Genomic DNA, 24916 nt, shown 5'->3' with positions numbered 1-24916 from the left:
ACATCATTGATTGTTATTTTTCACTTTCGAACATCATTGATTGTTATTTTTCGCATTCGAACGTCATTGATTGTTATTTTTCACTTTCGAACATCATTGATTGTTATTTTTCACTTTCGAACATCATTGATTGTTATTTTTCGCATTCGAACATCATTGATTGTTATTTTTCACTTTCGAACATCATTGATTGTTATTTTTCACTTTCGAACATCATTGATTGTTATTTTTCGCATTCGAACGTCATTGATTGTTATTTTTCGCATTCGAACATCATTGATTGTTATTTTTCACTTTCGAACATCATTGATTGTTATTTTTCGCATTCGAACGTCATTGATTGTTATTTTTCGCTTTCGAACGTCATTGATTGTTATTTTTCGCATTCGAACGTCATTGATTGTTAGTTTTCGCATTCGAACGTCATTGATTGTTAGTTTTCGCATTCGAACGTCATTGATTGTTAGTTTTCGCATTCGAACGTCATTGATTGTTATTTTTCACTTTCGAACGTCATTGATTTTTCACTTTCGAACGTCATTGATTGTTATTTTTCGCATTCGAATGTATTTAAATAAACAATTTTATATAGCCTAAAGAGTGCATATTTTTCTTCATCCGCGCTATTGGGATTTATTCCCTGCATTTATATAATTATATTTCATTGCTACGTTGTATTGCACTAAAGAGCGCAGCTCTTTATTGACTTATCTCAACGCACAATACATGCTTGGGTCTCAACACACACACACAAACTCCCTGGAGCCAATCTGGAATCACCTTAAAGAGCCGAAGCTCAACCTGCTAGGTTGCTAGCACAACAAGGTGAGTACCAGCCAAAGATGCACTTTCGGATTCAGATCAAGAAATGTATATTAGCAGAGCGCGTTCAGGTACAAATACAAAAATTGGTTACAGCTACAAATGACAACTGGCAGAAAGCTCATGTGAAGATACAGCTCCATTAACAGTTCTCCAGGTGGAAATTTGTTGTATATATAAATAGTTACAAAGTTCGAAGTGATATGACTTGTCACTCAAGTACAATGTCTTATATAAGTTTTTTTTTAAGTTTTATGTATTTCTATGGCCCAGTGGTAGCGAAGTGTGTGACATAGCAGCCCGGAGGCCAAGGTGAGCAAGGGGGGGAGTGGGGGGGGGGAGTGTCTGGACGGCAAGTTTCCACTCCTCATGCTCGAGGAGAACGGGGCCCTCAAGTGGGACCCGTTTATGCCTTGAGGCGCTCCTTCAAGGCTGACTACCTGTGTCTTTATTCAGCAATACTCTAACAGAGGGAGGAAATCTGTTTTTTTTTCTAGACTTAACTCCGTCGAGGAAGGAAACACCGCCCTTATGTAGCTATGCACTCTACGTCCTTCTTAAGGGGCGACTAACTATCGAAAGGTTACCTCGTTTTTATGCCATTCAGGACTAGCCCTTGCGCTTTCTGGAGCATACGAACCATAAGCGGCTTCCTGAATGATTAGTAATGCCTCAGAGTAACACAAGTTTAGAACGGACAGAACAGACGAAGCAATATAGAACAAGTCGTAGAGCTGCGGGGCAACTGGAGAGGCTACGGCGAGCGGCCCGCCTCCATGGCCACCTCTAGCCCGCGAAAGTTCAAAGTTTATCTGTTCAGTCGACAGGAGTGAGCTGTGCGAGGCAGACCTGGTCAGGACTCGGTGGAGGCACAAGCCCATCGCCTCGCCACAGCTACACTCACCCCTTCATCCCCTCCATCACCCTCACCATAACACAAGGTAAGTGCGGGTATGTGTGTACTCCCCTGGTACAGCAACTAAATCATTCGAGGTGCAATTTAGCGAAGTAGGGGGTGCCAGGTACCGGGTTGGACGAGTCACGGCGCTTCGCCAAGTGAAAGGACATGGATATTAGGAGAGTGTTGTTGGGGTGAAGGCAAGGGTCGCATTAATGACCATTTGTGTCAGTGGACGGAGCGTTGGGTACTTCCCTGCTTCTCACAGGATGAACAACCCAGCGGGTTTTCTTCCTATTGGGGAGTGTTGCACATGCTGCTATGGCGGTATGTCCACTCACAAGATGAGTGGCGCTGCCCAATAAACTCGCCCCTCGGTGCAAAATTTAAAAAAAATTCCCTGCTTCTCGATTCCTTGAGTGGCTCTCTCTACCCAGGCTGACCACAAACTTTACTTTGGACGTAGCTGTAATGTAAGTATAGTAGTACAAGAGCCTCCCAGAGGGTCTTCCAGCAGTAGCGTTGTTAACAGCATCACTCTCTAGATATCTCGTGTAAGGTTAAGCAGCCGTCTAGCCAGACTGCCAGTCACAATATACATTTTTAATTACCGTTCAGGCGCTACAAACACCATCTCTCGGTGATGCCAGGACAGAGCACAATGTGCTAAACCACTGCAGGCGAGGAGTCACAATAACGTGGCTAAATTATGTTGACCAGACCACACACTAGAAGGTGAAGGGACGACGACGTTTCGGTCCGTCCAGACCAGTGTGTGATCTGGTCAACATAATTTAGCCACGTTATTGTGACTCATCGCCTGCGTTTCTACATGGAGCTTGAGGTGAGGGAAATATATAGTGTCCGTATCTCGCCAGAGATTTGGCCCGGGTTCGAGCCCTAGAGAAGGGAGGGAGCCACTTGGCTCCCATCTTTAACAGTATTTGGAGAGATGAACTCCAGTCAGTTTATTCACCATGTCGCTGCGAGTGGACGCACTCGCTGCAGAGTACTGCTGACCAATCTGCAACTCTGCCTGCGGAATCATTCTCACCTACCATCATTATGCACGGATATGTGATATAAGAACTTTTGGATAGTTCTTGCACATAAATGTAAAAATACTGAAGTTGCTATGACATCAAAATAGCATAATCAAATACTCCAAACTCAGTTGAATTTTTGTGGCTAGTTCGTTACCACAAAAGCTCCAGCTGCTGGAGCTTTTGTGTCCTCGTGGGATGGGTTTAAGGCGTCAAAAAGAAGACTTTTTAAACAACTACGACCTCTCCAAAGCGGCAGATTGCCCGGTTTATTTCAGTGTTGAACATATCCGTGAGTGTCTTAGTAACGCGTTTCTCTCGCTCTGGGAGATGAGAAAGTGAAGGGTGTGGGTGGCTGCTCCTGGTACGGACGTGTGGGGGGTGGCTGCTCCCGGTACGGACGTGTGCGGGTGGCTGCTCCCGGTACGGACGTGTGCGGGTGGCTGCTCCCGGTACGGACGTGTGCGGGTGGCTGCTCCCGGTACGGATGTGTGCGTGTGGCTGCTCCCAGTACGGACGTGTGGGAGGTGGCTGCTCCCGGTACGGACGTGTGGGGGGGGGGGGGTGGCTGCTCCCGGTACGGACGTGTGGGGGTTGTGGCTGCTCCCGGTACGGACGTGTGCGGGTGGCTGCTCCCGGTACGGACGTGTGCGGGTGGCTGCTCCCGGTACGGACGTGTGCGGGTGGCTGCTCCCGGTACGGACGTGTGGGGGGTGGCTGCTCCCGGTACGGACGTGTGGGGGGTGGCTGCCCCCGGTACGGACGTGTGCGGGTGGCGGCTCCCGGTACGGACGTGTGGGGGTTGTGGTTGCTCCCGGTACGGACGTGTGCGGGTGGTTGCTCCCGGTACGGACGTGTGCGGGTGGCTGCTTCCGGTATGGACGTGTGCAGGTGGCGGCTCCCGGTACAAAGTTCCCGATCCGGACCATAAAAACTCTTGCATTCACTGGTCCCTTTCTGTCCTGCTCAGGCGGTCCTTTCCCGGCCCGTGGCGACCAAGACTAATATTTACACGATTACTTTCCACTCTCAGAACCCGAATGGGGGAAGAGGAAGAGAGAGAATGTACACTTTATGCAGTACTGTTCAATGTGTTTTCAACGATATTTTCGTAGTTTGTGTACGAGAGAGTGTGATTACTTCCATTCACCACAGTTATCACCAAAGTCATCACCAAAGAACAGGCTACACACCTGTTGCATGCGAGGCGTCCAATCCTCGAGTGAGGGCCACCCCTTGCCACCTTCCCACGTGGCACAATAGCGTCCTGAACAACTCCCGTTGCTCAGGCAGCAGCATTCGCGTCACGAACACCTTGACTATTGTTCAGAAATGAGCAGTTGTGTCTTGAAACACACCTTCCACCGTCCAGGAAGGAACACTCGTGTCTTGAAACACCAGCGCCTAACAATATAGGTTAAGGCCGCACGTAATCATTGTGCGGTGTAGCAACTGCTTCAAGCTGGTGCGAGTCTGATTGGCCGCAGACTGGGTGTGGCCAGAAGTGTTGATCAGAGAAGCTGACAATTAACTGGCCTGCTTGAATGTTAATTGGAGTAATTGATTGTTGCAATACAATACAAATGATTGTTGAGCGAGTTGTTGTTAATTGGGGTTGACTGATTGTTAAATAGGGTCATTGAAAGGTGAGAGGTGTGACTGGGTTGGATATAGACGTTGATTGCTGTAGATGGATTGTGATTGAAGTAACTGGAGTTGGACCACAGCATGGATAACCAGACCACACACTAGAAGGTGAAGGGACGACGACGTTTCGGTCCGTCCTGGACCATTCTCAAGTCGATTGTGGCTGTCTATTGACTGCGGTGACGAGGAATTAACGTGAATGGGCAGTAACTTTAGTTCCTGGATAATGAATAGTGTACAGAAAGGGAAGGAGCGTGTCTGTGTGAGTGTGTCTGTGTGAGTGTGTCTGTGTGAGTGTGTGTGTATGAATGAGTGCATGAGTGCGTGGAAGAGAGAGACAGAGGGCCGGATGAGATGGAAAGTACTCATACAGGAGTGAAATCGTGAGAGGTTTCCCCCTCAGAGCTCAGTCTTTCACTCCCAGCTGTTCCTGCTCTATGTGAATGACCGCCGTGGAAGCAAACCTATGCATGTCATTGTTTACGGACGCCGCAAAGCTGGTGAGAAGGGCGTGGACTGAGTAAACACACAGCTGGAGGTAAACCAGCTGAAGAATTGGGCGGAAATAGCAACCTGTGTTCAATGTCCATCAATGTAACACACAATGGGGAGTAGGCAAGGTAGGCAGGAGAAAGCGCCAAGCCATTACGACTATATATCACTGGGTAAGGGTCAGGATAAGATTTTGGGATGGGACGGAAGGAAGGAATGGTGCCCGACAACATGGATGGTCGGGGATTGAACGCTGACCTACATGAAGCGAGACCTTCACTCTACCGTCTCCTCCAAAGAAAATGGCCAAAAAGGGCACTTAAACATAATAGAGAATCGGGGTTACAAGAACAAGGAAAGACAAAAATAGTCATTTTGAGGTGGACACAACACCAGAGCAGGTGTACATCAACAGCAGGTGTTCACAACAATGAAGGTGTACACGAACAAGATATAATGACAACATTGTCCAAACTGGGAGAACACACGGGAGGAATACAGTAACCTAAGCAGGAGTTCTACACACACTCTTACTTCTAACACAAAACTGGTGTTAGGAGTAAGAGTCTAAACTCTGAAGACAGGTCGAGAGAACTCGGTCTAACGCTATTATAAGAGTGGAGGGCCAGAGAGGATATGATTATAATGTGTTTTAGGGAAACAGATGAGCTGGATAAGTCTATTCCTGATAAGGAGAAATGAAACGAGGAGGCCGCAGGTGGAAGCCTCAACTTGTAAAACCCACACACACACACACACACACACACACACACACACACACACACACACACACACACACACACACACACACACACACACACACACACACACACACACAAAATGGGACAGGAGAAGCAATGCTCGATCCTGCAAGCACATATAGGTGAGTACATATAGGTGAGTACACACACACACGACCAACAATGAAGAGAGACAAGAATACAAGCGGGTAAAAAAGAGAGAGTTGGGTAATAATTTTGAGCGAAGGTCAGTTAGAGCCTGACTAGCAGAGAGGAAACCATTGTTGTGGTGCCCCACACACACACACTCTCTCTCTCTCTCTCTCTCTCTCTCTCTCTCTCTCTCTCTCTCTCTCTCTCTCTCTCTCTCTCTCTCTCTCTCTCTCTCTCTCTCTCTCTCTCTCTCTCTGCCCCTCCTTCTCTCCCGGCGTGAGTGAGTCACAGGCAAATCACTTTCCCTCGTCACGGCAGCAGCACGTCTCTCCCGTCTCGTGTCACGGTAATAGCGACACACCAGCGCCACCACAATGGTCTGTCAGCCATGTTTAGTTTGTCAAGTCCCCCCCCCTCTCTCTCGCTCCCCCCACCCATTTTGTGACAGGGTGGGGGTGGGGGGAAGGGGGAACAGGTTAAATGATTCTCATCAAGTTGACATTCTCTTTGTTTCAACGAAATACAATTATATATATATATATATATATATATATATATATATATATATATATATATATATATATATATATATATATATATATATATATATATTATATAATATATATAATCTATAATAAACATGTATATATATATATGTGTATGTATATATAACATCGAAGTATGAAACTACTAAAAGATGTCCTTCCATATGTCTAGATAATTGAACCAGTGGAATGTACCCTACTAGGTTCTTCCCCCCCCCCTCATCTTTACTTTGCATGCAATTAAGAAGATACTCGATGCAAGAATCACCGACCCAAGTGATATACGTGATCGAATTGACAAAAATCGATGCTTGAGATGCTTTCTATCTTCTCACAAGATGCTTATCTGTACCGAAGATAAAACATCTTTTTGAGTTGGTCTCCGGTCCTACAGTAGCGTCAAAGGAAGTGTGTGACACCTTTTTGAAGGCCACGCTAGAAAAATTCCTCAACCTTCCTCTTCGTGACTTAGTGGAAAGAGAACCAACTCTTCCCATCAGATATGGAGGCCGTGGTGTCCACACAGCCTCCCAGAGTGCGCTGACAACCTTCATTTCCTCTACATCAAATGTTCATTTAATATAAATGTCCTTGTTAACAAAACAAAAAATAAATGAGATGCTCTTGCAGTCCCAGCACCCAGACTAGACCCCCCCCCCCCACCAAAAACAAAAACAAAGTTCAGCTGGAAAAGGCCAGTAGTGAAGAAAAAAGCCAGAAGCCTGCCTCCTTGCTGCCCCTTCACAGCAAGAGACGTGGGTGATGGAGGTGGGGGTGCACATCCTTCTAAGGCAAGAGATGTGCACCCACATCCCTTGTCTTAGAGATGTGGGTGCCTCTTGCAGGGAACCTTCTCTTGCCAGTACCCATGTCTGGGAAAGCCACACAGCTAGATCCAGAGACCCCCCTCTCCCTCTGTAGTACAGTGGCCCTCCGCCTTGGTGCCCCAGTTCACGCTGAGTACAAGTACCTTTCCAAGAAGGCTGAAGTCTACCAATATGACTTGTATGGTCCTCGCTACAGAAGCTCCAAGGGTTGGTATGCAAGACTCAAAGAGGCAGCCAAGACATCAAGAGGAGCCACAGTCCAATGCCCAGCAGAGAGAACCTCGTTTTACAATATCCTTAGTCGTAAGGAATCCTTACGACTATATCCAGCCTCAGGACAGGAATAAAATCAAAGACGTAGAAGCAACTGAAACTTCAGTACACATGTGTTCGACCATAGGACGTGAGACACTTAGTCTCCTTCCCCCTCCCTAGGGCAAGGGTGCAGTGAGCTTTCTCAAGAAATTAGGTTCTAGGCTCATTGACACTAACAGATGTCGGTTTTCCCCTCTAGAGATGTCGGTTTTCCCCTCTAGAGATGTCGGGTTTCCCCTCAAGAGATGTCGGTTTTCCCCTCTAGAGATGTCGGGTTTCCCCTCAAGAGATGTCGGTTTTCCCCTCTAGAGATGTCGGTTTTCCCCTCTAGAGATGTCGGTTTTCCCCTCTAGAGATGTCGGTTTTCCCCTCTAGAGATGTCGGTTTTCCCCCTCTAGAGATGTCGGTTTTCCCCTCTAGAGATGTCGGTTTTCCCCTCTAGAGATGTCGGTTTTCCCCTCTAGTGATGTCGGGTTTCCCCTCTAGAGATGTCGGTTTTCTGTTTCAGCGCCTCAGTTTGGCGATTTTTGAGGGGACACGCCTACAATGTCCTCAGTTCCTGTTCAGAAGCTGAGGGATCCACAATCTTTAACCTTTCATTGTATTCCCCAACTCGTAACAAATAGAATAGAACACAAATAAATTTAACATTTGAATTTTTATTAAAAGGAATTGGAAAACGAAATAAAATAAATAATAATCTGATAACTATATGGATAAATACGAAAAGAGAAAATATATAATGAGTAAATAAGGCGAAACTGGCAAGAAAGAAAAATGTATATTATCTTAGGGAGTTCGCTAAGTATTGCTTCTGAAGCCTCCTGGACAGAGAGGGAAAGGCACTATTCACGACGAAGGCTTCAAGAAGAACATGGCTCAAGACGAAGGCTTCAAGAAGAACATGGCTCAAGACGAAGGCTTCAAGAAGAACATTACTCACGACGAAGGCTTCAAGAAGAACATTGCTCACGACGAAGGCTTCAAGAAGAACATGGCTCACGACGAAGGCTTCAAGAAGAACATGGCTCACGACGAAGGCTTCAAGAAGAACATGGCTCACGACGAAGGCTTCAAGAAGAACATGGCTCACGACGAAGGCTTCAAGAAGAACATGGCTCACGACGAAGGCTTCAAGAAGAACATGGCTCACGACGAAGGCTTCAAGAAGAACACTGCTCACGACGAAGGCTTCAAGAAGAACATGGCTCACGACGAAGGCTTCAAGAAGAACATGGCTCAAGACGAAGGCTTCAAGAAGAACATGGCTCACGACGAAGGCTTCAAGAAGAACATGGCTCACGACGAAGGCTTCAAGAAGAACATTGCTCACGACGAAGCCTTCAAGAAGAACATTACTCACGACGAAGGCTTCAAGAAGAACATGGCTCACGACGAAGGCTTCAAGAAGAACAAGACAAAACCTGTTTATAATGTGTCGAGAGAACGGCTGACAGCTCTTCTGATTTTGTAATTTTTGTTTTCAGTTCGTAATTATACTTATATATTGTTTAATAACTGTAATTTCTGAAGCCAAAGGAGGAGTGTTGCATGGGGGGGGGGATGTACCGGCCGGCCGCTGGCGACTCCGTGTGTGAAGGGATGGAGGGTGACGCCATGATGGTTGTCATTTGTTTCATGTTATGTATACAATCTCGCAGGGTGACACTTAGCTCTGGTCTTTTTCTCTTGGCGTGACAGTTTTCTACTTGTCTAACTTGGTTTCCACATGCAGGCTGGAGACAGGGGTTTTAATATCCCTTTTGCTGCGGACGGAACTGTGGCTCTTCTAGCTGTGGCTTTGTCGATGATAGTGCGGTTCCTGTTGCAGCTCTGTCAACAGTAATGCGGCTCTCGTGATGTTTGCTGGAACTGAAAAAGGTTCTGCAACAGGGAATCCAAAGCTCGGTGATGATAATTATACTCAGGATCATCACAGTAAACTGGTGATGATAAACACAGCAAAGAGAGAGAGAGAGAGAGAGAGAGAGAGAGAGAGAGAGAGAGAGAGAGAGAGAGAGAGAGGGAGTGAAGGAGGGTACCACCACTATTTGGAACGGGGATTCATAGCCTCGGAGGAAAGAACCCAAAAAAGCATTAGAGGGAATTATAAACTTCCCCACCAACGATAAATTATGTTCTATTGTCTTGCCACCCCAACACCACCCTCCCCTTTATATGTAATATTATTATTGTGATTCTCTCTAACATTACAAATGTATCTGGAAGCCTCAATGATAGAAAACAACGGTTTAGGGGTTTCTTCAGCTTAGGAGGTCCTATCGCCGGTTATATCCTGGCATCTGAACCCCTCCATGACGACTGGTGCCTGCTCTATCCTGGCATTTCCAGGAGATCAGGAGGCAAACAAAAGCTCTTGCATTTTCCGGAGCAGTTTTACGGCGCTGGAGGAACAGGATGTGAGGCTCGGGGGGGTAGAGGGGGATCTCCAGGAGGCGACAGAGGGAGCTAGTGTGTCTTGGAAGGTCAGCCTAGACCACGGGTATCCAGGCATGACCTTTAGCCCGTGTTAACGGTAATGATCCCGCTACCACAATCCCTTTTGATATTATCCTCGCTGTTGCCGTTGCTCTTCCAACTAGACTGCTGCCGTTGGTCTTCCGCTCATGACACCCCAGTTCTTCAGTTCCAGTTGCCGTTCCTTTCCCCTTACATGGCACCCACAGGTGCCTCTTCCCTTCCTCTTTCGGAGCGGGGTTGAGTTGCCAATTTTGACAGCAGTGATTGGAGTCACGCGCGAGGCGAGGCGGAGGCCTTCGGCTTGGTGTCTGCTGGGAGGTGCGTGCGAGTCTGACAGTCCAGAACTCTTCTGGTGTTCGCGGCCTGCAGACGCTGTGTTAGAGGCGCGCTCTCCTCCTCCTCGGCCTGACCATGTAGGCGGCCGGCGTCCGCACGGTGAGGGCGTCTCGCCTTCCAGGGACAAGGTATGTGTCTTAGCTTAGTTGTGTCTTAGCTTTCTGGTGTCTTAGCTTAGTTGTGTCTTAGCTTACTGGTGTCTTAGCTTACTGGTGTCTTAGCTTACTGGTGTCTTAGCTTAGTTGTGTCTTAGCTTAGTTGTGTCTTAGCTTAGTTGTGTCTTAGCTTTCTGGTGTCTTAGCTTACTGGTGTCTTAGCTTACTGGTGTCTTAGCTTACTGGTGTCTTAGCTTACTGGTGTCTTAGCTTAGTTGTGTCTTAGCTTAGTTGTGTCTTAGCTTAGTTGTGTCTTAGCTTACTGGTGTATTAGTTTAGTGGTGTTTTAGCTTGGTAGCCTCTTAGCTGCTCTCAAGCTACTTTAAGTTTTCATAATTTCTTTGTTATTGAAGAAAGTGTATTCATGAATGTTAGGTTGTCCTTTCAACACGTAATTAAACAACAGTTTATTGGTTCATTCTCAAGGAACTTGATCCTGTGCTCACGTCCACCAAATTGCTTCTTATAAAAGGGACTTTATCCTGTGGCTCACGTCCACCAGACTGCAATGTGGACTTTCAAAGCTTGTCTTGGCTACCAGCAAAAGGATACCAAGGTCCTCTGAACTCTTCCTATGAACGTGAGCTTCGTTCAGTTATGTGACGCCATACTTCATCCAAGTAAAACTTGCTAGTTTTCTCGAGAGAAAGACAAGAGGACACAGGTAGACGCTGGAAACACAATTGAACCGAAAAGCTATAAGGAAATACTTTCGTTCTTTTGTATTGGTAGTCAACAGATGGAATCCATGGAAAGAAGTTGTGGAGGCCACCTCGATCCATAACTCTAAAGCCAGGCTCGTTAGAAGACTTCTGGTGTCAGAGTAATTCCGTTATCACACAACAGGTACAGCCACCACCGTACCTGTTGGTTGGTACGGTGCGGTACCAACAGGAAAACGTACAACATGGCTAGTAGGCGGGGTATGAAGAGCTAGAACTCGCTCTCTCATCGTTACTAATAGGTAAGTACACACACACACACACACACACACACACACACACACACACACACACACACACACACACACACACACACACACACACACACACACACACACACATGCACACACTTGCCCACACTCCTGGCGGAGGCAGAAACAAATGGGCAGAGTTTCTTTCATCTGATGCCTCTGTTCATCTAACAGTAAATTGGTATCTGAGAGTTAGACAGCTGGTACGGGCCGTATCCTGGGAAATGTGTGTGTGTGTTTTAGAAATATATATATATAGTAGATATGAGGAAGCTACATCGGGGGGTCAGTACATTAGACAAGCGCCGGTTAGAAAAAGGCGGGACCCAAGAGCTAATAGCTGTATTCTGCAGGTACAGATAGATAAAAACACGGGTTATAATGATTAGAACAAAGCACAAAAATTGTTCTGTTCATTATATAAATGATATTGTTAAGTACAATTCAATCAAACTTTGCCTCGGTTGCTCATTTGACTCGAATAAGGACGTAGTCTGTATTGGGACTCTAGCTCCTGGGCCCAAATACTAGCCAGTTATTTGAACTTAAATCTTGCGTTCGAACATCTTCTCGAAATTTTTTTCGAGAATCACATAAAATGCTTGAACCACATCACGTTAAATACAATTAATTGGCAGTACTTTCTCATTTGACCTGTGGCAGGTCATGGCTCACGGAACTCAAATTCCTCTGCACCGTCACCGATGAAAATTGTCAAGGCTTTTTGAAATAATTTCTCGTGACAATCACTATATTCTGTTTTCCCATAGAGACTACCTATGTCAGAGACCCTGTAGTCTAGGGGGAGGGCTCGTGGATACGGAATCCCGGGTTCAGGGGGCACCCCAGGGACCCAGGAAGGTAGGCTAAAATCGTAGTGTTACACTGGTTTAGATCGTTGACCAGACCACACACTAGAAGGTGAAGGGACGACGACGTTTCGGTCCGTCCTGGACCATTCTGAAGTCTATTGTCGACTTGAAAATGGTCCAGGACGGACCGAAACGTCGTCGTCCCTTCACCTTCTAGTGTGTGGTCTGGGCAACATACTTTAGCCACGTTATTGTGACTCATCGCCTGTATTGGTTTAGATCGCTTGGCTTGATCAGAACGTGTAAAATACTGAAGGATATAAACAAGGCGAACAAGGATGGTCTGTTTAGTATGAGACTGACGACGCTGGGGCGTGTGAAGGGAAGGGGGAAGACCGGAGTAGATATGACAGAATACAAGATATTCCGGAATTACTGCACCAAATGACCGATAACTGAGAAGCGGGACTCGAGAACAGGAACTCTATCCACGCAGACACAAAAACAGAGAAATAACACCCAATATAACAAATATTCTAAGAGAAATTAGTAAAGTGAACAAATACAAGATGTTGACCAAGAGAAAGAAGAGAAAGAGTAGTTATAGTAAGGAATAGAAGATGAAGAAGAGCCTCAGAGATTCAAGGAAGAGCCTCCGGCGTGAGACTCCTGAACATGTGCAGAATCTGAAGGGAATATTGCCGAAGCAGACTCGACACAGCTTCAACAACGTAGGTGATAAGATGCAGGAAGGAAAAAAGTGAATCATTGCTTTAACAGGCTGGAGCCGTCTGAGCTTATGTGCTGAAACTCGACTCTGCAGCCGCATTTATGTGAGCACACGGACACACCTGAGCCATCACGGTAGCCAATCTGCACCTTGGTAAGTCTTGACCTCGTTTACGGTCGTGGCTATGAGGCTAACGAGACGTGGATCTCCACACGCAATGATGATGGAGGACGGGAGATGAGACAGGGACGGATGGAGGGAGACAGGAACTGATTTAGGGAGACAAATGGATTGAGAGGGACGGAGGGGGAGAGGGAGACAGGGAGGGTGTGAGACAAGGAGGGAGGGGAGGCTCAAGGACATGAGGGGGGAGAGGCTCTCCGTTAGGACAGCATCAACTGGTGTTCCGTTAGTTGGCGCCTCTGGGGACTTGTCTGTCCTGCTGCCCCTGGTGACGCCATGTTCAGGCGGAGCTCGCCGTGTCCTGCCTCTCCTGCCTGGATTACTGTATCTCCCACCCTCCCTCCTGTTTCTCTTCCACACTTCTCTCTTCCTTTCTTCCTCTCTGTCTCCTTGATGCCTCTACTACATCTCTATTCTCCCTTTGTGTTTAGCCACTAATCTCCTTTTCCTTACTTAGTCTTCCCTATCCGTTTATCTTCAAACCTGTTCCTCTTTCCTTCCTTGTCTTGCCAATCTTTCACACCTCTTTCTTCTTCCCTCTTCCTGCCTCTTTAACCCTTTCTCTGATATCTCCCTCACCTCTCTGTCTCTCTTTCTCCCACCCTTCACCAACTTCTCTCCTCACATTCTCCTCAAAACAACCTTTTCTAACCGGTCCAAAACACCCACCCTTGGCCAAAACCACTTCCACCACCCCCCTTAATTCCTTCTCCACCACCACCCTTCCCCCTCTTGCTGTGGTGTTGGAGGCAACGGGTCTGGACGACCTTGCCCCCCCATTACCCCTCCCCCCCCTCTCTCTCTCTCTCCCCCCCCACCTTCCCTCCCCCTCCTCCACCTTCGTCAGGCTTGCCTCACGCCTTTCACTCTCTGGGAGGCGGTATTGTTGCTACACTCCCGGCAGGCTGTATTGTTCGGTACATGTTTGTATGTTTACACACACACACACACACACACACACACACACACACACACACACACACACACACACACACACACAGTATGAACACATCATCACCCTTACGTGAGAAATGTTCCTAATGTCCATTTATATCACCAGCTGCATTTAATTCTTTTGGACTATACCACTTATGTGTTGCCCTGTTTCTTCCCCTCAGTGTGTGTATGTGTTCATGAGGGGAAACCTGTCTCTGCCATGTGTCTCTACCCCTTCGGTATCTTCTACATTGTTATCATGTCTCTGCTGGCTCTTCTCTCTCACCCGTGCATGTATATGTGCACATACATAGGAATGTTTCAGGGGAAAAGAGGTTTAGTTCTTGGACCCCGCCTCGTAACTCTTGGTTCTCTAGCGCAACCTCTCCCAACTTTAAAGTGCTTTGCGTATCTGCTTTATAAACTGCTTAGTGAGTTCCTTCCGCCTTCAAGTGCGTTTCTTCCGTCTTCAAGTACGTTCCTTCCACCTATCAATCACTCGCTCACTACAGGAAAACTTTTTTACAGGCTCAGTACAGCTTCCACTGTACCAACCTGCTTTGTATAACAATATTCCTGTTTAACGTTAAATCAGCACTCGATCAACGTTATTTCGACGTAGGTTGCCTAGATTTGCTCCCGAGGTGGGTTAGTATCTTGTATATTGTGATCATGACTTCTCCGTAGCAAAGGAACAATTCAAGTCATCTGTATCTATAAGAAAAAATGCCTGTTTGTCAGAGGTTGGAGGACAGACGTTCAGGGCTAGCCTCACTCAATTGTTACATTTCTTCACTGGTGGTGGTCGTAGGTGTGGAGGTGGATGCTGTCCGGTGGTGGTGGTTGTGGAGGTGGTAGCTGTCCGGTGGTCGTGGTGGTGGCAGCTGTCCGGTGGTGGTGGTGGTGGTAGAGAGAGAGAGGCAGCGCTTCAGTCATACATGCCAATTGCCTACCGGCGATAACCTAACCTTGACACACTTGTGAATACAAGTGTATTTGCGTCTGTTTTCAACACACCTCAATATATGTTGCAGTTTGAAAATACACATACGGTTGTGTGTGTGTGTGTGTGTGTGTGTGTGTGTGTGTGTGTGTGTGTGTGTGTGTGTGTGTGTGTGTGTGTGCGTGTGTGAGAGCCACGCCCTCCACAAGACCACTCAGCAACCAAAAACAGCCTTTAAACCACCGGCGGCATGGTGTTTACTGATTGTTAGTGGTGATAGAGGCAGTGGTGATGACAGTGGTTGAGGTGGTGGTTATGGTGGTGGTGGTTGTGCTGGATGGGGTGGTGGTAGGTGTTGTGGTAGCAGTGGATTGTTGTAGAGCAGCTCTGACAACGTGTTAGTGATGGCACCACAACTTGTCAGAGCTATATATATATATATATATATATATATATATATATATATATATATATATATATATATATATATATATATATCTATATATTATCACTAACAACTCTAAATACAGTGGTCTCGGTATTGTGTACGTTTAGGGGTGGTCATGGGTTCGAATCCTGGGCGGGGTCATATAGATTTCTTAGTGTTCTTTGGCTTGCACGTATACAGATACGCTGGAGTTTATAATATACTACAACAGTCCTACATGGCCTGACCTAATAGGAGTCACGGCATGTCCCCATCCCCGTGATTGCCACTCCGTTAGAAATACAACCTTTTAACCTAAACAGAAGGGTACGAACCAACCTAATCTATCGAGTCCGATGGATAGAAAACGCATATGTTTCCGACCCGTTACTTATCTAAATAGGTTGCATGTGGAACGTAGGTTACGATAATAAAATCATTACTCAGCACCTCAATACTAGTCTACGAGTCACCTTCATAACCGTAATTCAATAATCACGAGTCAGCTGTTGGTGGAAAATAACAAAAGAATGACAAAATGTGTCATTAAACCCACCAAACTTGGGATCCAAGAGTCTTCAGTAAGTTGCGAAACTCGACTGTGTAATCGACAGTCAGCTGGTCGTCGTCCCCCCCAACCCTCCCTCTCGCTCACTAGCCACACCCATATTATCTATCACCTTTTGTTTTTTGTGCGTCACAGGGTACTCTGTATGCATCGCCAGTCATGCTCTTGTGTCGGTTCGAAATATCACAAGACAATGACACGCTGTTAAGATCTGAACCCGTCCTCAGAGAGCCTGTCCTCAGAGAGCCTGTCCTCAGAGAGCCCGTCCTCAGACAGCCCGTCCTCAGACAGCCCGTCCTCAGAGAGCCCGTCCTCAGACAGCCCGTCCTCAGACAGCCCGTCCTCAGACAGCCCGTCCTCAGACAGCCCGTCCTCAGACAGCTCGTCCTCAGACAACCCGTCCTCAGACAACTCGTCCTCAGACAACCCGACATCCATGGCCAGTGAGGCGTCTTGGGAAGATGGGGTTCCCACGACGCATCCATTAATGTTAACGCATTGTGCATTAAAAACAGGCTTCTTCTCATTTCTATTTTAATATTATTATATATTAAAGTTCTGTGTATAGTTAGACGTAAGTAAGGTAAGGTGTTTTAATTCTGGTGGCGATTATTTGTGCTTGAAGTAGGTGGGTGAAACATTTATAGAATTGTGATTCGAACAGAGGTCGTCAGCGAAGCATTGTTCGAGAAATGTTCAAAACTCATCAGGCGTGAGTCGTGTGTGTAAACCGCCTTTTTAATAATAAAAAACAGGGTGATTTGGCTGTTGGATTAACGAGTATTTGGCATTTGTTGACGAGGACGGACTGTAAGATCTCCCTAACCAGTCCGTCCTCATCATCGAAGGCCAATGTTTATTCCATGAAGCCTTTAAACGTCCTGTTTATGAATGGACAATTATTTACATACGAGTCTCAACTGACGACGTTCGAACATTGTTCGAATGACCACTCAGTAAATGCTTCACCCACGGAACTTGAATACCTAACCTATCCTATGTCTATATGCATAATATGCCAATATATTATATAATTTATAATTGAGAAAATTCAAATTTTGAATGCACGGCATGTTTAAATTTATGAATGCGCCTGTGGGGTCGTCCGTTGGATGGAATGAACATATCTTGGAGAACGGATGGTGCTAACTTGAGCTGAATATATACCCATAACAACAAATTGCGACACACTGCATTACAGGTGTTCATACAAGTTAATATTAGAGGGTTGTAAGCCTCATTTGATCTATTATGCACCCTATAACCCTCCGTCTGCAGTAGCAGACCCTATACCCATCCCGTGGGCGATAGCGGAAAAGGTTACAAAGGTACATAATGAGCTCGGGAACTGAACCCCCAAAATTTAGCTAAGTAACAATCTTGTTTAGTTACGTAGTTAATGTCACATATTAAGAGTCTCTGCTGGTCGACGCACCTTATTAACCGCCATGTTTAATATTAAACTGATGTTATCACCAGGCCTGATGTACGGATGTATCAACCAGCCCGTCGTCCTCCTAAGGTTTCCCAACGTCAAGAAAATGGTCAGTTTAAAGTAGTCTCTCCTAACCTACCAGAGGACCCAAAACAGAAAACGGGTCAGTACGTCACTTTCGCGAGTCGCTTTCATTTTCTAGTACGACAATGTTTGGCCTTATGTAACGCATACGAGCGGAAAAGCGACGTTCTTTGTAGGAGGACAGGTTGAAGAGAGAATGGGAAGAAGATTGGTTAGAACAGATAGTAAGGACAGGTTGTGGTGGGATGGGGGTAGAGAGAGAGAGGGTAAAGAGAGCGAGAGAGAGAGAGTGAAGACCGCGAGAGAGAGAGAGAGAGGGAGAATGTGGGGGAAGATAATGCATGGAACAGTAACACATTGCAGGTATGATATGTATACAGGTGTGTGTGAGTGAGCTACAGGTGTGTGAGGGAGATGCAGGTGTGAAAGGGAGCTGCAAAAGTGTGAGGAATTGTCTTCCCCCACACAAAAGAAAACATAGGAATTAATACTTGAAAATGGGGTCAACATAAATCTCATTGTTTACTGTCTGGCTGGAGGCCAAAGGCATTGTTCGCACGTATGATCGTCGACTCGTAACCTGGTACCTAGCACTTCATGTTGTATTCTGACCCCGGGAACAATATCATGACCTCAGGGTAACCTCTGAGCGCAGGCGGAAAGCGTACAATAAAATGCTATATGATCTGTGACCTCTATTGGGGGATTTCTCGCTAGGTCATTCTGTTGACACAATCCCTGAACTAATTGAGAGCTAAGGAGACTTTTTTTTTGTTTGGTTTGCTTCGTGGTTTAGTTTTGTTACTTATAAGAACCTAATTACATCATAATCTTAATCCTAATCTTAGAATCGTGAGTCCTAATTACAGTCTAGCAGGTTTCGAATACGATTACCTCTTTCTACTTGGTTTCTTCTACGATGTTCTGTCTACCTAGTTTCAAAATAATTTGCAACCTCTTAATTCAAAGTAATAATTTACGAACAAATTACTTGCTAAAAAACCCAAGTAAAAATTTGTCCCTAGAAATAGTTTCTAAGACAAATATAACCCTTGATTTTATTCTGAATATTGTAGTATATTGTATATTATCACTAAGGGTCTTGCCTCTTCTTTATTTTATTGCACAGCTTTGTATAGGAGTAGGAGAGTTTTGACTCCTGTTAGTAGGCTTCGAGCTCATGAGCTCGAAGTCTTACCTCATACTAGTATGAGGTCGAACCTTACCTCATACTAGTTTTCCTTGGAACGCCACGAACTATGAGGTTCCAACCAGGTCCTCAATTACAGGTGGGTGAACAGGGAAGAACAATTGAAAGGAATGGTGCCCAGTTAACTTTCTCTGGCCAGGATTCGAACCCAGACAAAATGGCTCGCAAGGCGCTTATATTATTGGTTGTAACTTGTTATATATTGTCACTAAGGTCCATGACTTGGTTCCCGTTGATGGAGCATCGGCTGAAGATACAGAGACCTCTAAGGCGTGTGTTTATCTCCTTCCAGGAAGCACACAGACAGCATGAGGTGTAGCGACGGTCTCCCGCTGCTGCTGCTGGTGGTGCTAGCGGTCGGGACGCTAGGCTCCGGTCTCAAGATCAACCGTCAGCGACGTCAGGCGACCCAGTGCCAGCCTGGCGATATTTCGTGCGAGAAGTGCTCGAAGTCATGCAGCAGCGTGGAGGTGTCTCTTCTCCCAGAGTGTTGCGAAGCCTACAACACCTGCTGCGACGAGTATTTCCAAGCCTGCAAGGTGAGTTGGCGGAGGGGGTGTCGTCTGAGGAACTAAAGAAAACGAAGCTTTATTTGTTTGTTATGGTAAACTAACTTATAATAATTACATTATCCTTTTTTTCAAATAATTACTAGCGAAGGGTAATCTAGTACACTAACTCCTAGAATAAAGTCTAGAATGATTAGTTTTAGAGGCAAGCAAAGTGAGGTGATGTTGTTGGGTTAACTAACTCTTAGAATAGAAAGAGAATAGAAAACTAAGAAATCAAATCAAGGTGACCAAGACTTACTTACCAGTCTTTACTAAACTAAATCACAATCACAGACTGGCATATCATACGAGTGGAATGGTTAGAAGCCGCCAGGTAAACTAATAAATAACTGAACCAACGCCCTAGACTCTAAACACAAGCAGTTGACCAACGCTCGGCAAACATATAAATATGTATATCCTCATTTTTTCCTTCAAATAAATGTGAAGTGTAAGGAGAAGCGCTTCCTGTAGCCTCTCCTTGAGACTGTTCCTTTAGCCTATCCTTGAGACTGTTCCTTTAGCCTATCCTTGAGACTGTTCCTTTAGCCTATCCTTGAGACTGTTCCTTTAGCCTATCCTAGAGACTGTTCCTTTAGCCTCTCCTCGAGACTGTTTCTGTAACCTCTCCTAGAGATTGTTCCTTTAGCCTATCCTTGAGACTGTTTCTGTAGCCTATCCTAGAGACTGTTCCTTTAGCCTATCCTAGAGACTGTTCCTTTAGCCTCTCCTCGAGACTGTTTCTGTAACCTCTCCTAGAGATTGTTCCTTTAGCCTATCCTTGAGACTGTTCCTTTAGCCTATCCTAGAGACTGTTCATTTAGCCTATCCTAGAGACTGTTCCTTTAGCCTCTTCTCGAGACTGTTTCTGTAACCTCTCCTAGAGACTGTTGGTTTCGCTTCTCCTCAAGTCCTTCTAAAACTCAGATATACATCAACTTAGATACTTAATAACAGAGAAGTACACGAATAAATATATTTACCAATAGACATACAGTACAATTAATAAATGCGAGGCAAAATATATAACTTTAAACTCTTAACGAAAAATATTCCTTCTTTACATGTCGAGTCCCTGTACAAACATTGCCATGGCCGTTGCTGTACCCAGGAGTTATGAACTAAATGTTCTTCTCCTCCTCAGACTGAACACGATCTCTCCTCCACATAACACCCAGAACACCACCATAACTCGGAGAACACTTTAGGCCAACTGCCACGAATATGGGAACAATGGGACTTGTTGTTGGTGGTGGAGGTGTTGGAACTCACAACAGTAGTACAGCTGGACCGTTCCAGTGAGAGCGGTCCTCTCCAGCTGCTGAGCAGTAAGTTTCAGTGGCTCCTGTCTGTAGCTACCTTACCGGGTTTTACCTGTGATGTAACTTACTCACGCATGATGGAAATTGATCTTAACAGAAGGGAGAGGGAGAGAGAGAGAGAGAGAGAGAGAGAGAGAGAGAGAGAGAGAGAGAGAGAGAGAGAGAGAGAGAGAGAGAGTGCTTGTTACTTTCTAGGATTGGAAAGCTGTGTGTGTGTGTGTGTGTGTGTGTGTGTGTGTGTGTGTGTGTGTGTGTGTGTGTGTGTGTGTGTGTCTTTCTATATAAATTATATTCGTTATGCACATATAAATCATGCATACATTGTCTATGATTTTTATTATTACAATTATTATTATTATTATTATTAGTATTTTGACATATTTTTATCTTTATTTCAATCGTCACATTATTTTATTATATTTTTGCTGTTGGTGGGTTGGTTCAGAAATGTTCGAGCATAACAGCCAAAGACCAATATTTCCCTGAGTACTGCTGCGCCTCCTTCACCGACTGCTGCCATCTTATTACCACCTTCAGCACCCAGGTTAAGGTCAGTTGCTTGCCCTGCTTCCCCTGCTGCTTCGCCCCCCCCCCTCGTCCTGATCTACCTATCTACTCACTCACTTAATCTACATAATCATCTACCTTCCCACTTACTCTCCAGCGTGTCTACTTGAGTTGTATATTTTTTATGCAATTTGATTACATGCGTTTTAACTTGTATATCTATTTTTCTGTTAATCTATCTGAAGTGTCTTTCTACTGGCTTGAGGCTACTGTGTGTGCGCGCGCGCGCACACACACACACACACACACACACACACACACACACACACACACACACACACACACACACACACAAGCATACAATGAGGGAGTGACGTAACACCACATGACTAGAGCGTCGACGGATTAGAAGATAATCACACGCACGCACACACACACACACACACACACACACACACACACACACACACACACACACACACACACACACACACACGCGGCTCCATTCATGAACGTTACGCATGCGCTCTCCCTCTGTCACTCTCACACATGCATGAACCCACACGCACACATGGCCATGCGCACATACATGTCCTCCCCCCCCCTCCCTCACGCACCATTACCAGTAAATTGCACCTGAATCATTAATTACAAGTGACTAGTGAGTGGATCCTCTGTGTTGTAGTGACGCCACGATGCATCATAGAACTAGATGCTCATTCGTACACACCCAATGTTGTTGTTGTCTTGAGTTGTTTGGAAATGCGGGACACTTCGCACACGCTACACCAAGTGAGGTACACACAGGTACACATGCACACACATGTAGCAGACAGGCACACATGTGCTGCTCAAACACACCTGGAACACACACGAAAATGTCAACATTACTCACAGATAATAATAATAATAATAATAATAAAGGTAATAATGATGGGTGAAGTTGATAATTAATGTCAAGTGAGCCGCGTCAGTGTTGTGTGTGTAACCGACCTTCTTCCGACAGCCACCTGAGCCGGTGAGGACTCCGGCTAAATCCGCCTCGCTAAACATCCCGACGGTGGCGGCCCCGAAGCCGGTGAGGTTCCCGGGCCTGAAGTCCTCGGAACCAGGGAGGCCCAAGAGCCAGAGTGCCGCGACGCTAGACAATGCCAAGGTCTCACAGCCAGGGGCGCCCAAGAGTCAATTCTCCCCGACGCTCCACGACAACGAAGGAGCAGCATCCGAAGCCAAGGACACCGCCGTCTTCGATGCGTTTCAACCCCCGGAAATCGAACCAGAAGTAGTGAAGCCGGCACTTTCCCAGCCCCCGGTTTCCCGACCTCCGGTGTCCCGACCTCCGGTGTCCCAGGCTCCGGTGTCCCAGGCTCCGGTGTCCCAGGCTCCTGCTCAGCGCGGCAGGAAGGCTCCGCCACAAGCCAGGGCTCAACCCAGACCTCGACAGCGGCAGCAAGGTGGCCGTCGACCAGCACAGGTAAGAATGTTGTAAACATTAAGTCTCCACAAGAGTCCCAGCTTCCCGTGACGCCTGGCGGAGGAGAGAGAAGTCTGAGTGAAACATTCGAACATATGTAGAGTCACCAGTATTTTTATACACAGTATTTGTCACTTGGTATGCAGTGTATTTGTTATGCATAGTTCTGTCACTAGGAATAAGTAAATTTGCTAATAATTTAAATAGAAAAGGGAACTCCTGATTAGAATAATTTATTAATTGAGTTAATTTAAGGAGGATGAATGACATTAGTAAGAGTTATTGAACTTATTCAGTCTCATCTAACGAAGGTATTAAATATATATATATTCTATATATATATATATATATATATATATATATATATATATATATATATATATATATATTCAATTGACGATCACAAAACACTGATCATTTTATGCGGAAAGTCCACAGAGAAATATGAAATGAGGTGAACGTTTCGGCTTTGTTAAAGCCTTTGTCAACACCAGACTGACTGAATCAGTCAGTCTGATTCTGGGGCCGCCACCGTCGGGATGTTTAGCGAGGCGGATTTAGCCGGAGTCCTAAACTTAAAATGGACTGAATCAGAGTGAGTCAGTCTGGTGTTGACAAAGGCTTTAACAAAGCCGAAACGTTCACCTCATTTCATATTTCTCTGTGGACTTTTCGCATATATATATATATATATATATATATATATATATATATATATATATATATATATATATATATATATATATATATATATATATATATATATATACATAGCTGCATTTAAATATAGATTGAAAATAACTAAATATGTTAACACTTACTGGCATAATGGTAATATTCATAACAAAGTAATATTCAAAGTTATATTTATATTTCTTTTCTTAGGGACTTGTCTTAATATTAGCTGATGTTTCTTGATTTCATCAGGACCTGGGCGACAGACGAGGTCGCATCACCTCCCGTGGGCGAGTCATATCCTAGTCCCAGCTGGTACTTCTAAGACTAGCTGGCTCTCGGCCCAGCTGGTTCTCCTATCCCCATCTAGTTCTCGCCCAAGCTGGCCTTCAGCGCGCTGGCTCTCTTCAGCTGGCCCTATTGGGTTCATCTTCCTAGCTCTCCGGCTTCTAATTCTAAAGTGGACTTCTTGAACCACCTTGCGTTAGAGCCCAGCTGGCCTCTCTCTCTCTCTCAGCAACCAAGTCTGGTCTCCTAGCTCAAGAAGGCCCTCCGCATCCTCTTAGTTCTAGGTGGCTCTTCTTACTGCCCTGGTCTCCAAGTTCTAAGTGGCTCTACATAGCCTTCCAGTTGCAGGTCTCAGACCCTTGGCTTTCTAATTCCAGATGTTCATCAACGCGCCAGCAATCCGAGCGGTCTCGATACCAAAAGTTCTCATCTCGATTTAAGTCCATCTCAACTCGCCTCTTCCCTCCAGTGATGATATTTTCAGAGACAACTGCACTCATCCCAGACAGATTATTTTTTTTGTATAGTATTTCAATGTTTGTTGGCTATATATTTCAGTAAAACCTCGATAGTTGTCATACACCATTTTCGTTGATAATGTTGAACTAAATTCGTCTCTAGGATTTTCTGGACATGAACTCTAATTTACTCTCATACATTGTGTACATAGCATCATCAACATCTGGATAACTACCTGTCTCTGTTTTTGAGGAGTTTGTACGTCCTTGTGAGGCTTTATATAAATTTCTGCCTTTCGGGGCTATCTTACCAGACAGCCAAATTCATCAATTTAATTCATCAATGTTCCTCCGTAGATTGGTTCTCCAGCGTCACCCACAGATGGTGACACAATGGCATTTGATAGTTGCAAGTGAAGTTGCTGGCCAAGATACATGTTGATATGACTTATCACTTCCGACGTAACGCTAATGACGCCCCTATCTTCATAAACCACCTGATGTTACAGAGAACACCTTAATATGATGCTTCTCCAGACTTCACTAGCCACTAAACATGCGTATTATGTTACCATCTAAGACTAGGGTCCCCCCAACATCACCGTCTCGTCTTTTAAAGTTATTCCCTCTTGACTGTTGAATTCTGTGACAGTTTCCCTTGGTACTCTTCTGTTACTTGTATGTTTTCTTCGTAACACGTTATCCAACCACCTATTGTTATCTCCTGTTTCCATCTGTTGTCATCTGTTTCCACCTGTTACTCGTGGTGATTCCTGCCAGCCCAGAGAGGCGTTCCTACCAGCCACATCCCAAACCTCTTGCCATTCCAGTCTGGCAACTTCCTACTATCAAACTGAAAGTCGTCATAATAAACATCTATAATTCC

General features: G+C 45.5%; 2 protein-coding genes across 2 annotated transcripts; both read left to right on the top strand.

Annotated features, from left to right (window-relative positions):
• The first annotated feature begins 1610 nt into the window (after nt 1-1610).
• On the top strand, nt 1611-24916 carry LOC123747300 (probable serine/threonine-protein kinase samkC). Its single transcript, XM_045729395.2, has 5 exons — nt 1611-1763; nt 19048-19294; nt 21074-21178; nt 22142-22609; nt 23537-24916. Exons 2-5 carry the CDS (start codon nt 19064-19066, stop codon nt 23588-23590), a joined length of 858 nt encoding a protein of 285 aa, XP_045585351.1. The 5' UTR covers nt 1611-1763; nt 19048-19063; the 3' UTR covers nt 23591-24916.
• LOC138359994 (ribosome-binding protein 1-like) lies at nt 8357-8956 on the top strand. Its single transcript, XM_069319873.1, has one exon. The coding sequence runs from the start codon at nt 8357-8359 to the stop codon at nt 8954-8956; it is 600 nt and encodes a 199-aa protein (XP_069175974.1).

Source organism: Procambarus clarkii, chromosome 94, assembly GCF_040958095.1.
Source record: "Procambarus clarkii isolate CNS0578487 chromosome 94, FALCON_Pclarkii_2.0, whole genome shotgun sequence".
Classification (NCBI taxonomy): domain Eukaryota; kingdom Metazoa; phylum Arthropoda; class Malacostraca; order Decapoda; family Cambaridae; genus Procambarus; species Procambarus clarkii.
Note: the sequence above shows the minus strand (reverse complement) of the source record. Positions and strands in the feature narration are given on the sequence as shown.

Coding starts and splice junctions, on each gene's coding strand:
- LOC138359994 (XM_069319873.1), top strand. CDS start 8,357: ATGGCTCAAGACGAAGGCTTCAAGAAGAACATGGCTCAAGACGAAGGC.
- LOC123747300 (XM_045729395.2), top strand. CDS start 19,064: ATGAGGTGTAGCGACGGTCTCCCGCTGCTGCTGCTGGTGGTGCTAGCG. Junction 19,295..21,073: donor AGTATTTCCAAGCCTGCAAG/GTGAGTTGGCGG, acceptor GGGTTGGTTCAG/AAATGTTCGAGCATAACAGC. Junction 22,610..23,536: donor GTGGCCGTCGACCAGCACAG/GTAAGAATGTTG, acceptor TGATTTCATCAG/GACCTGGGCGACAGACGAGG.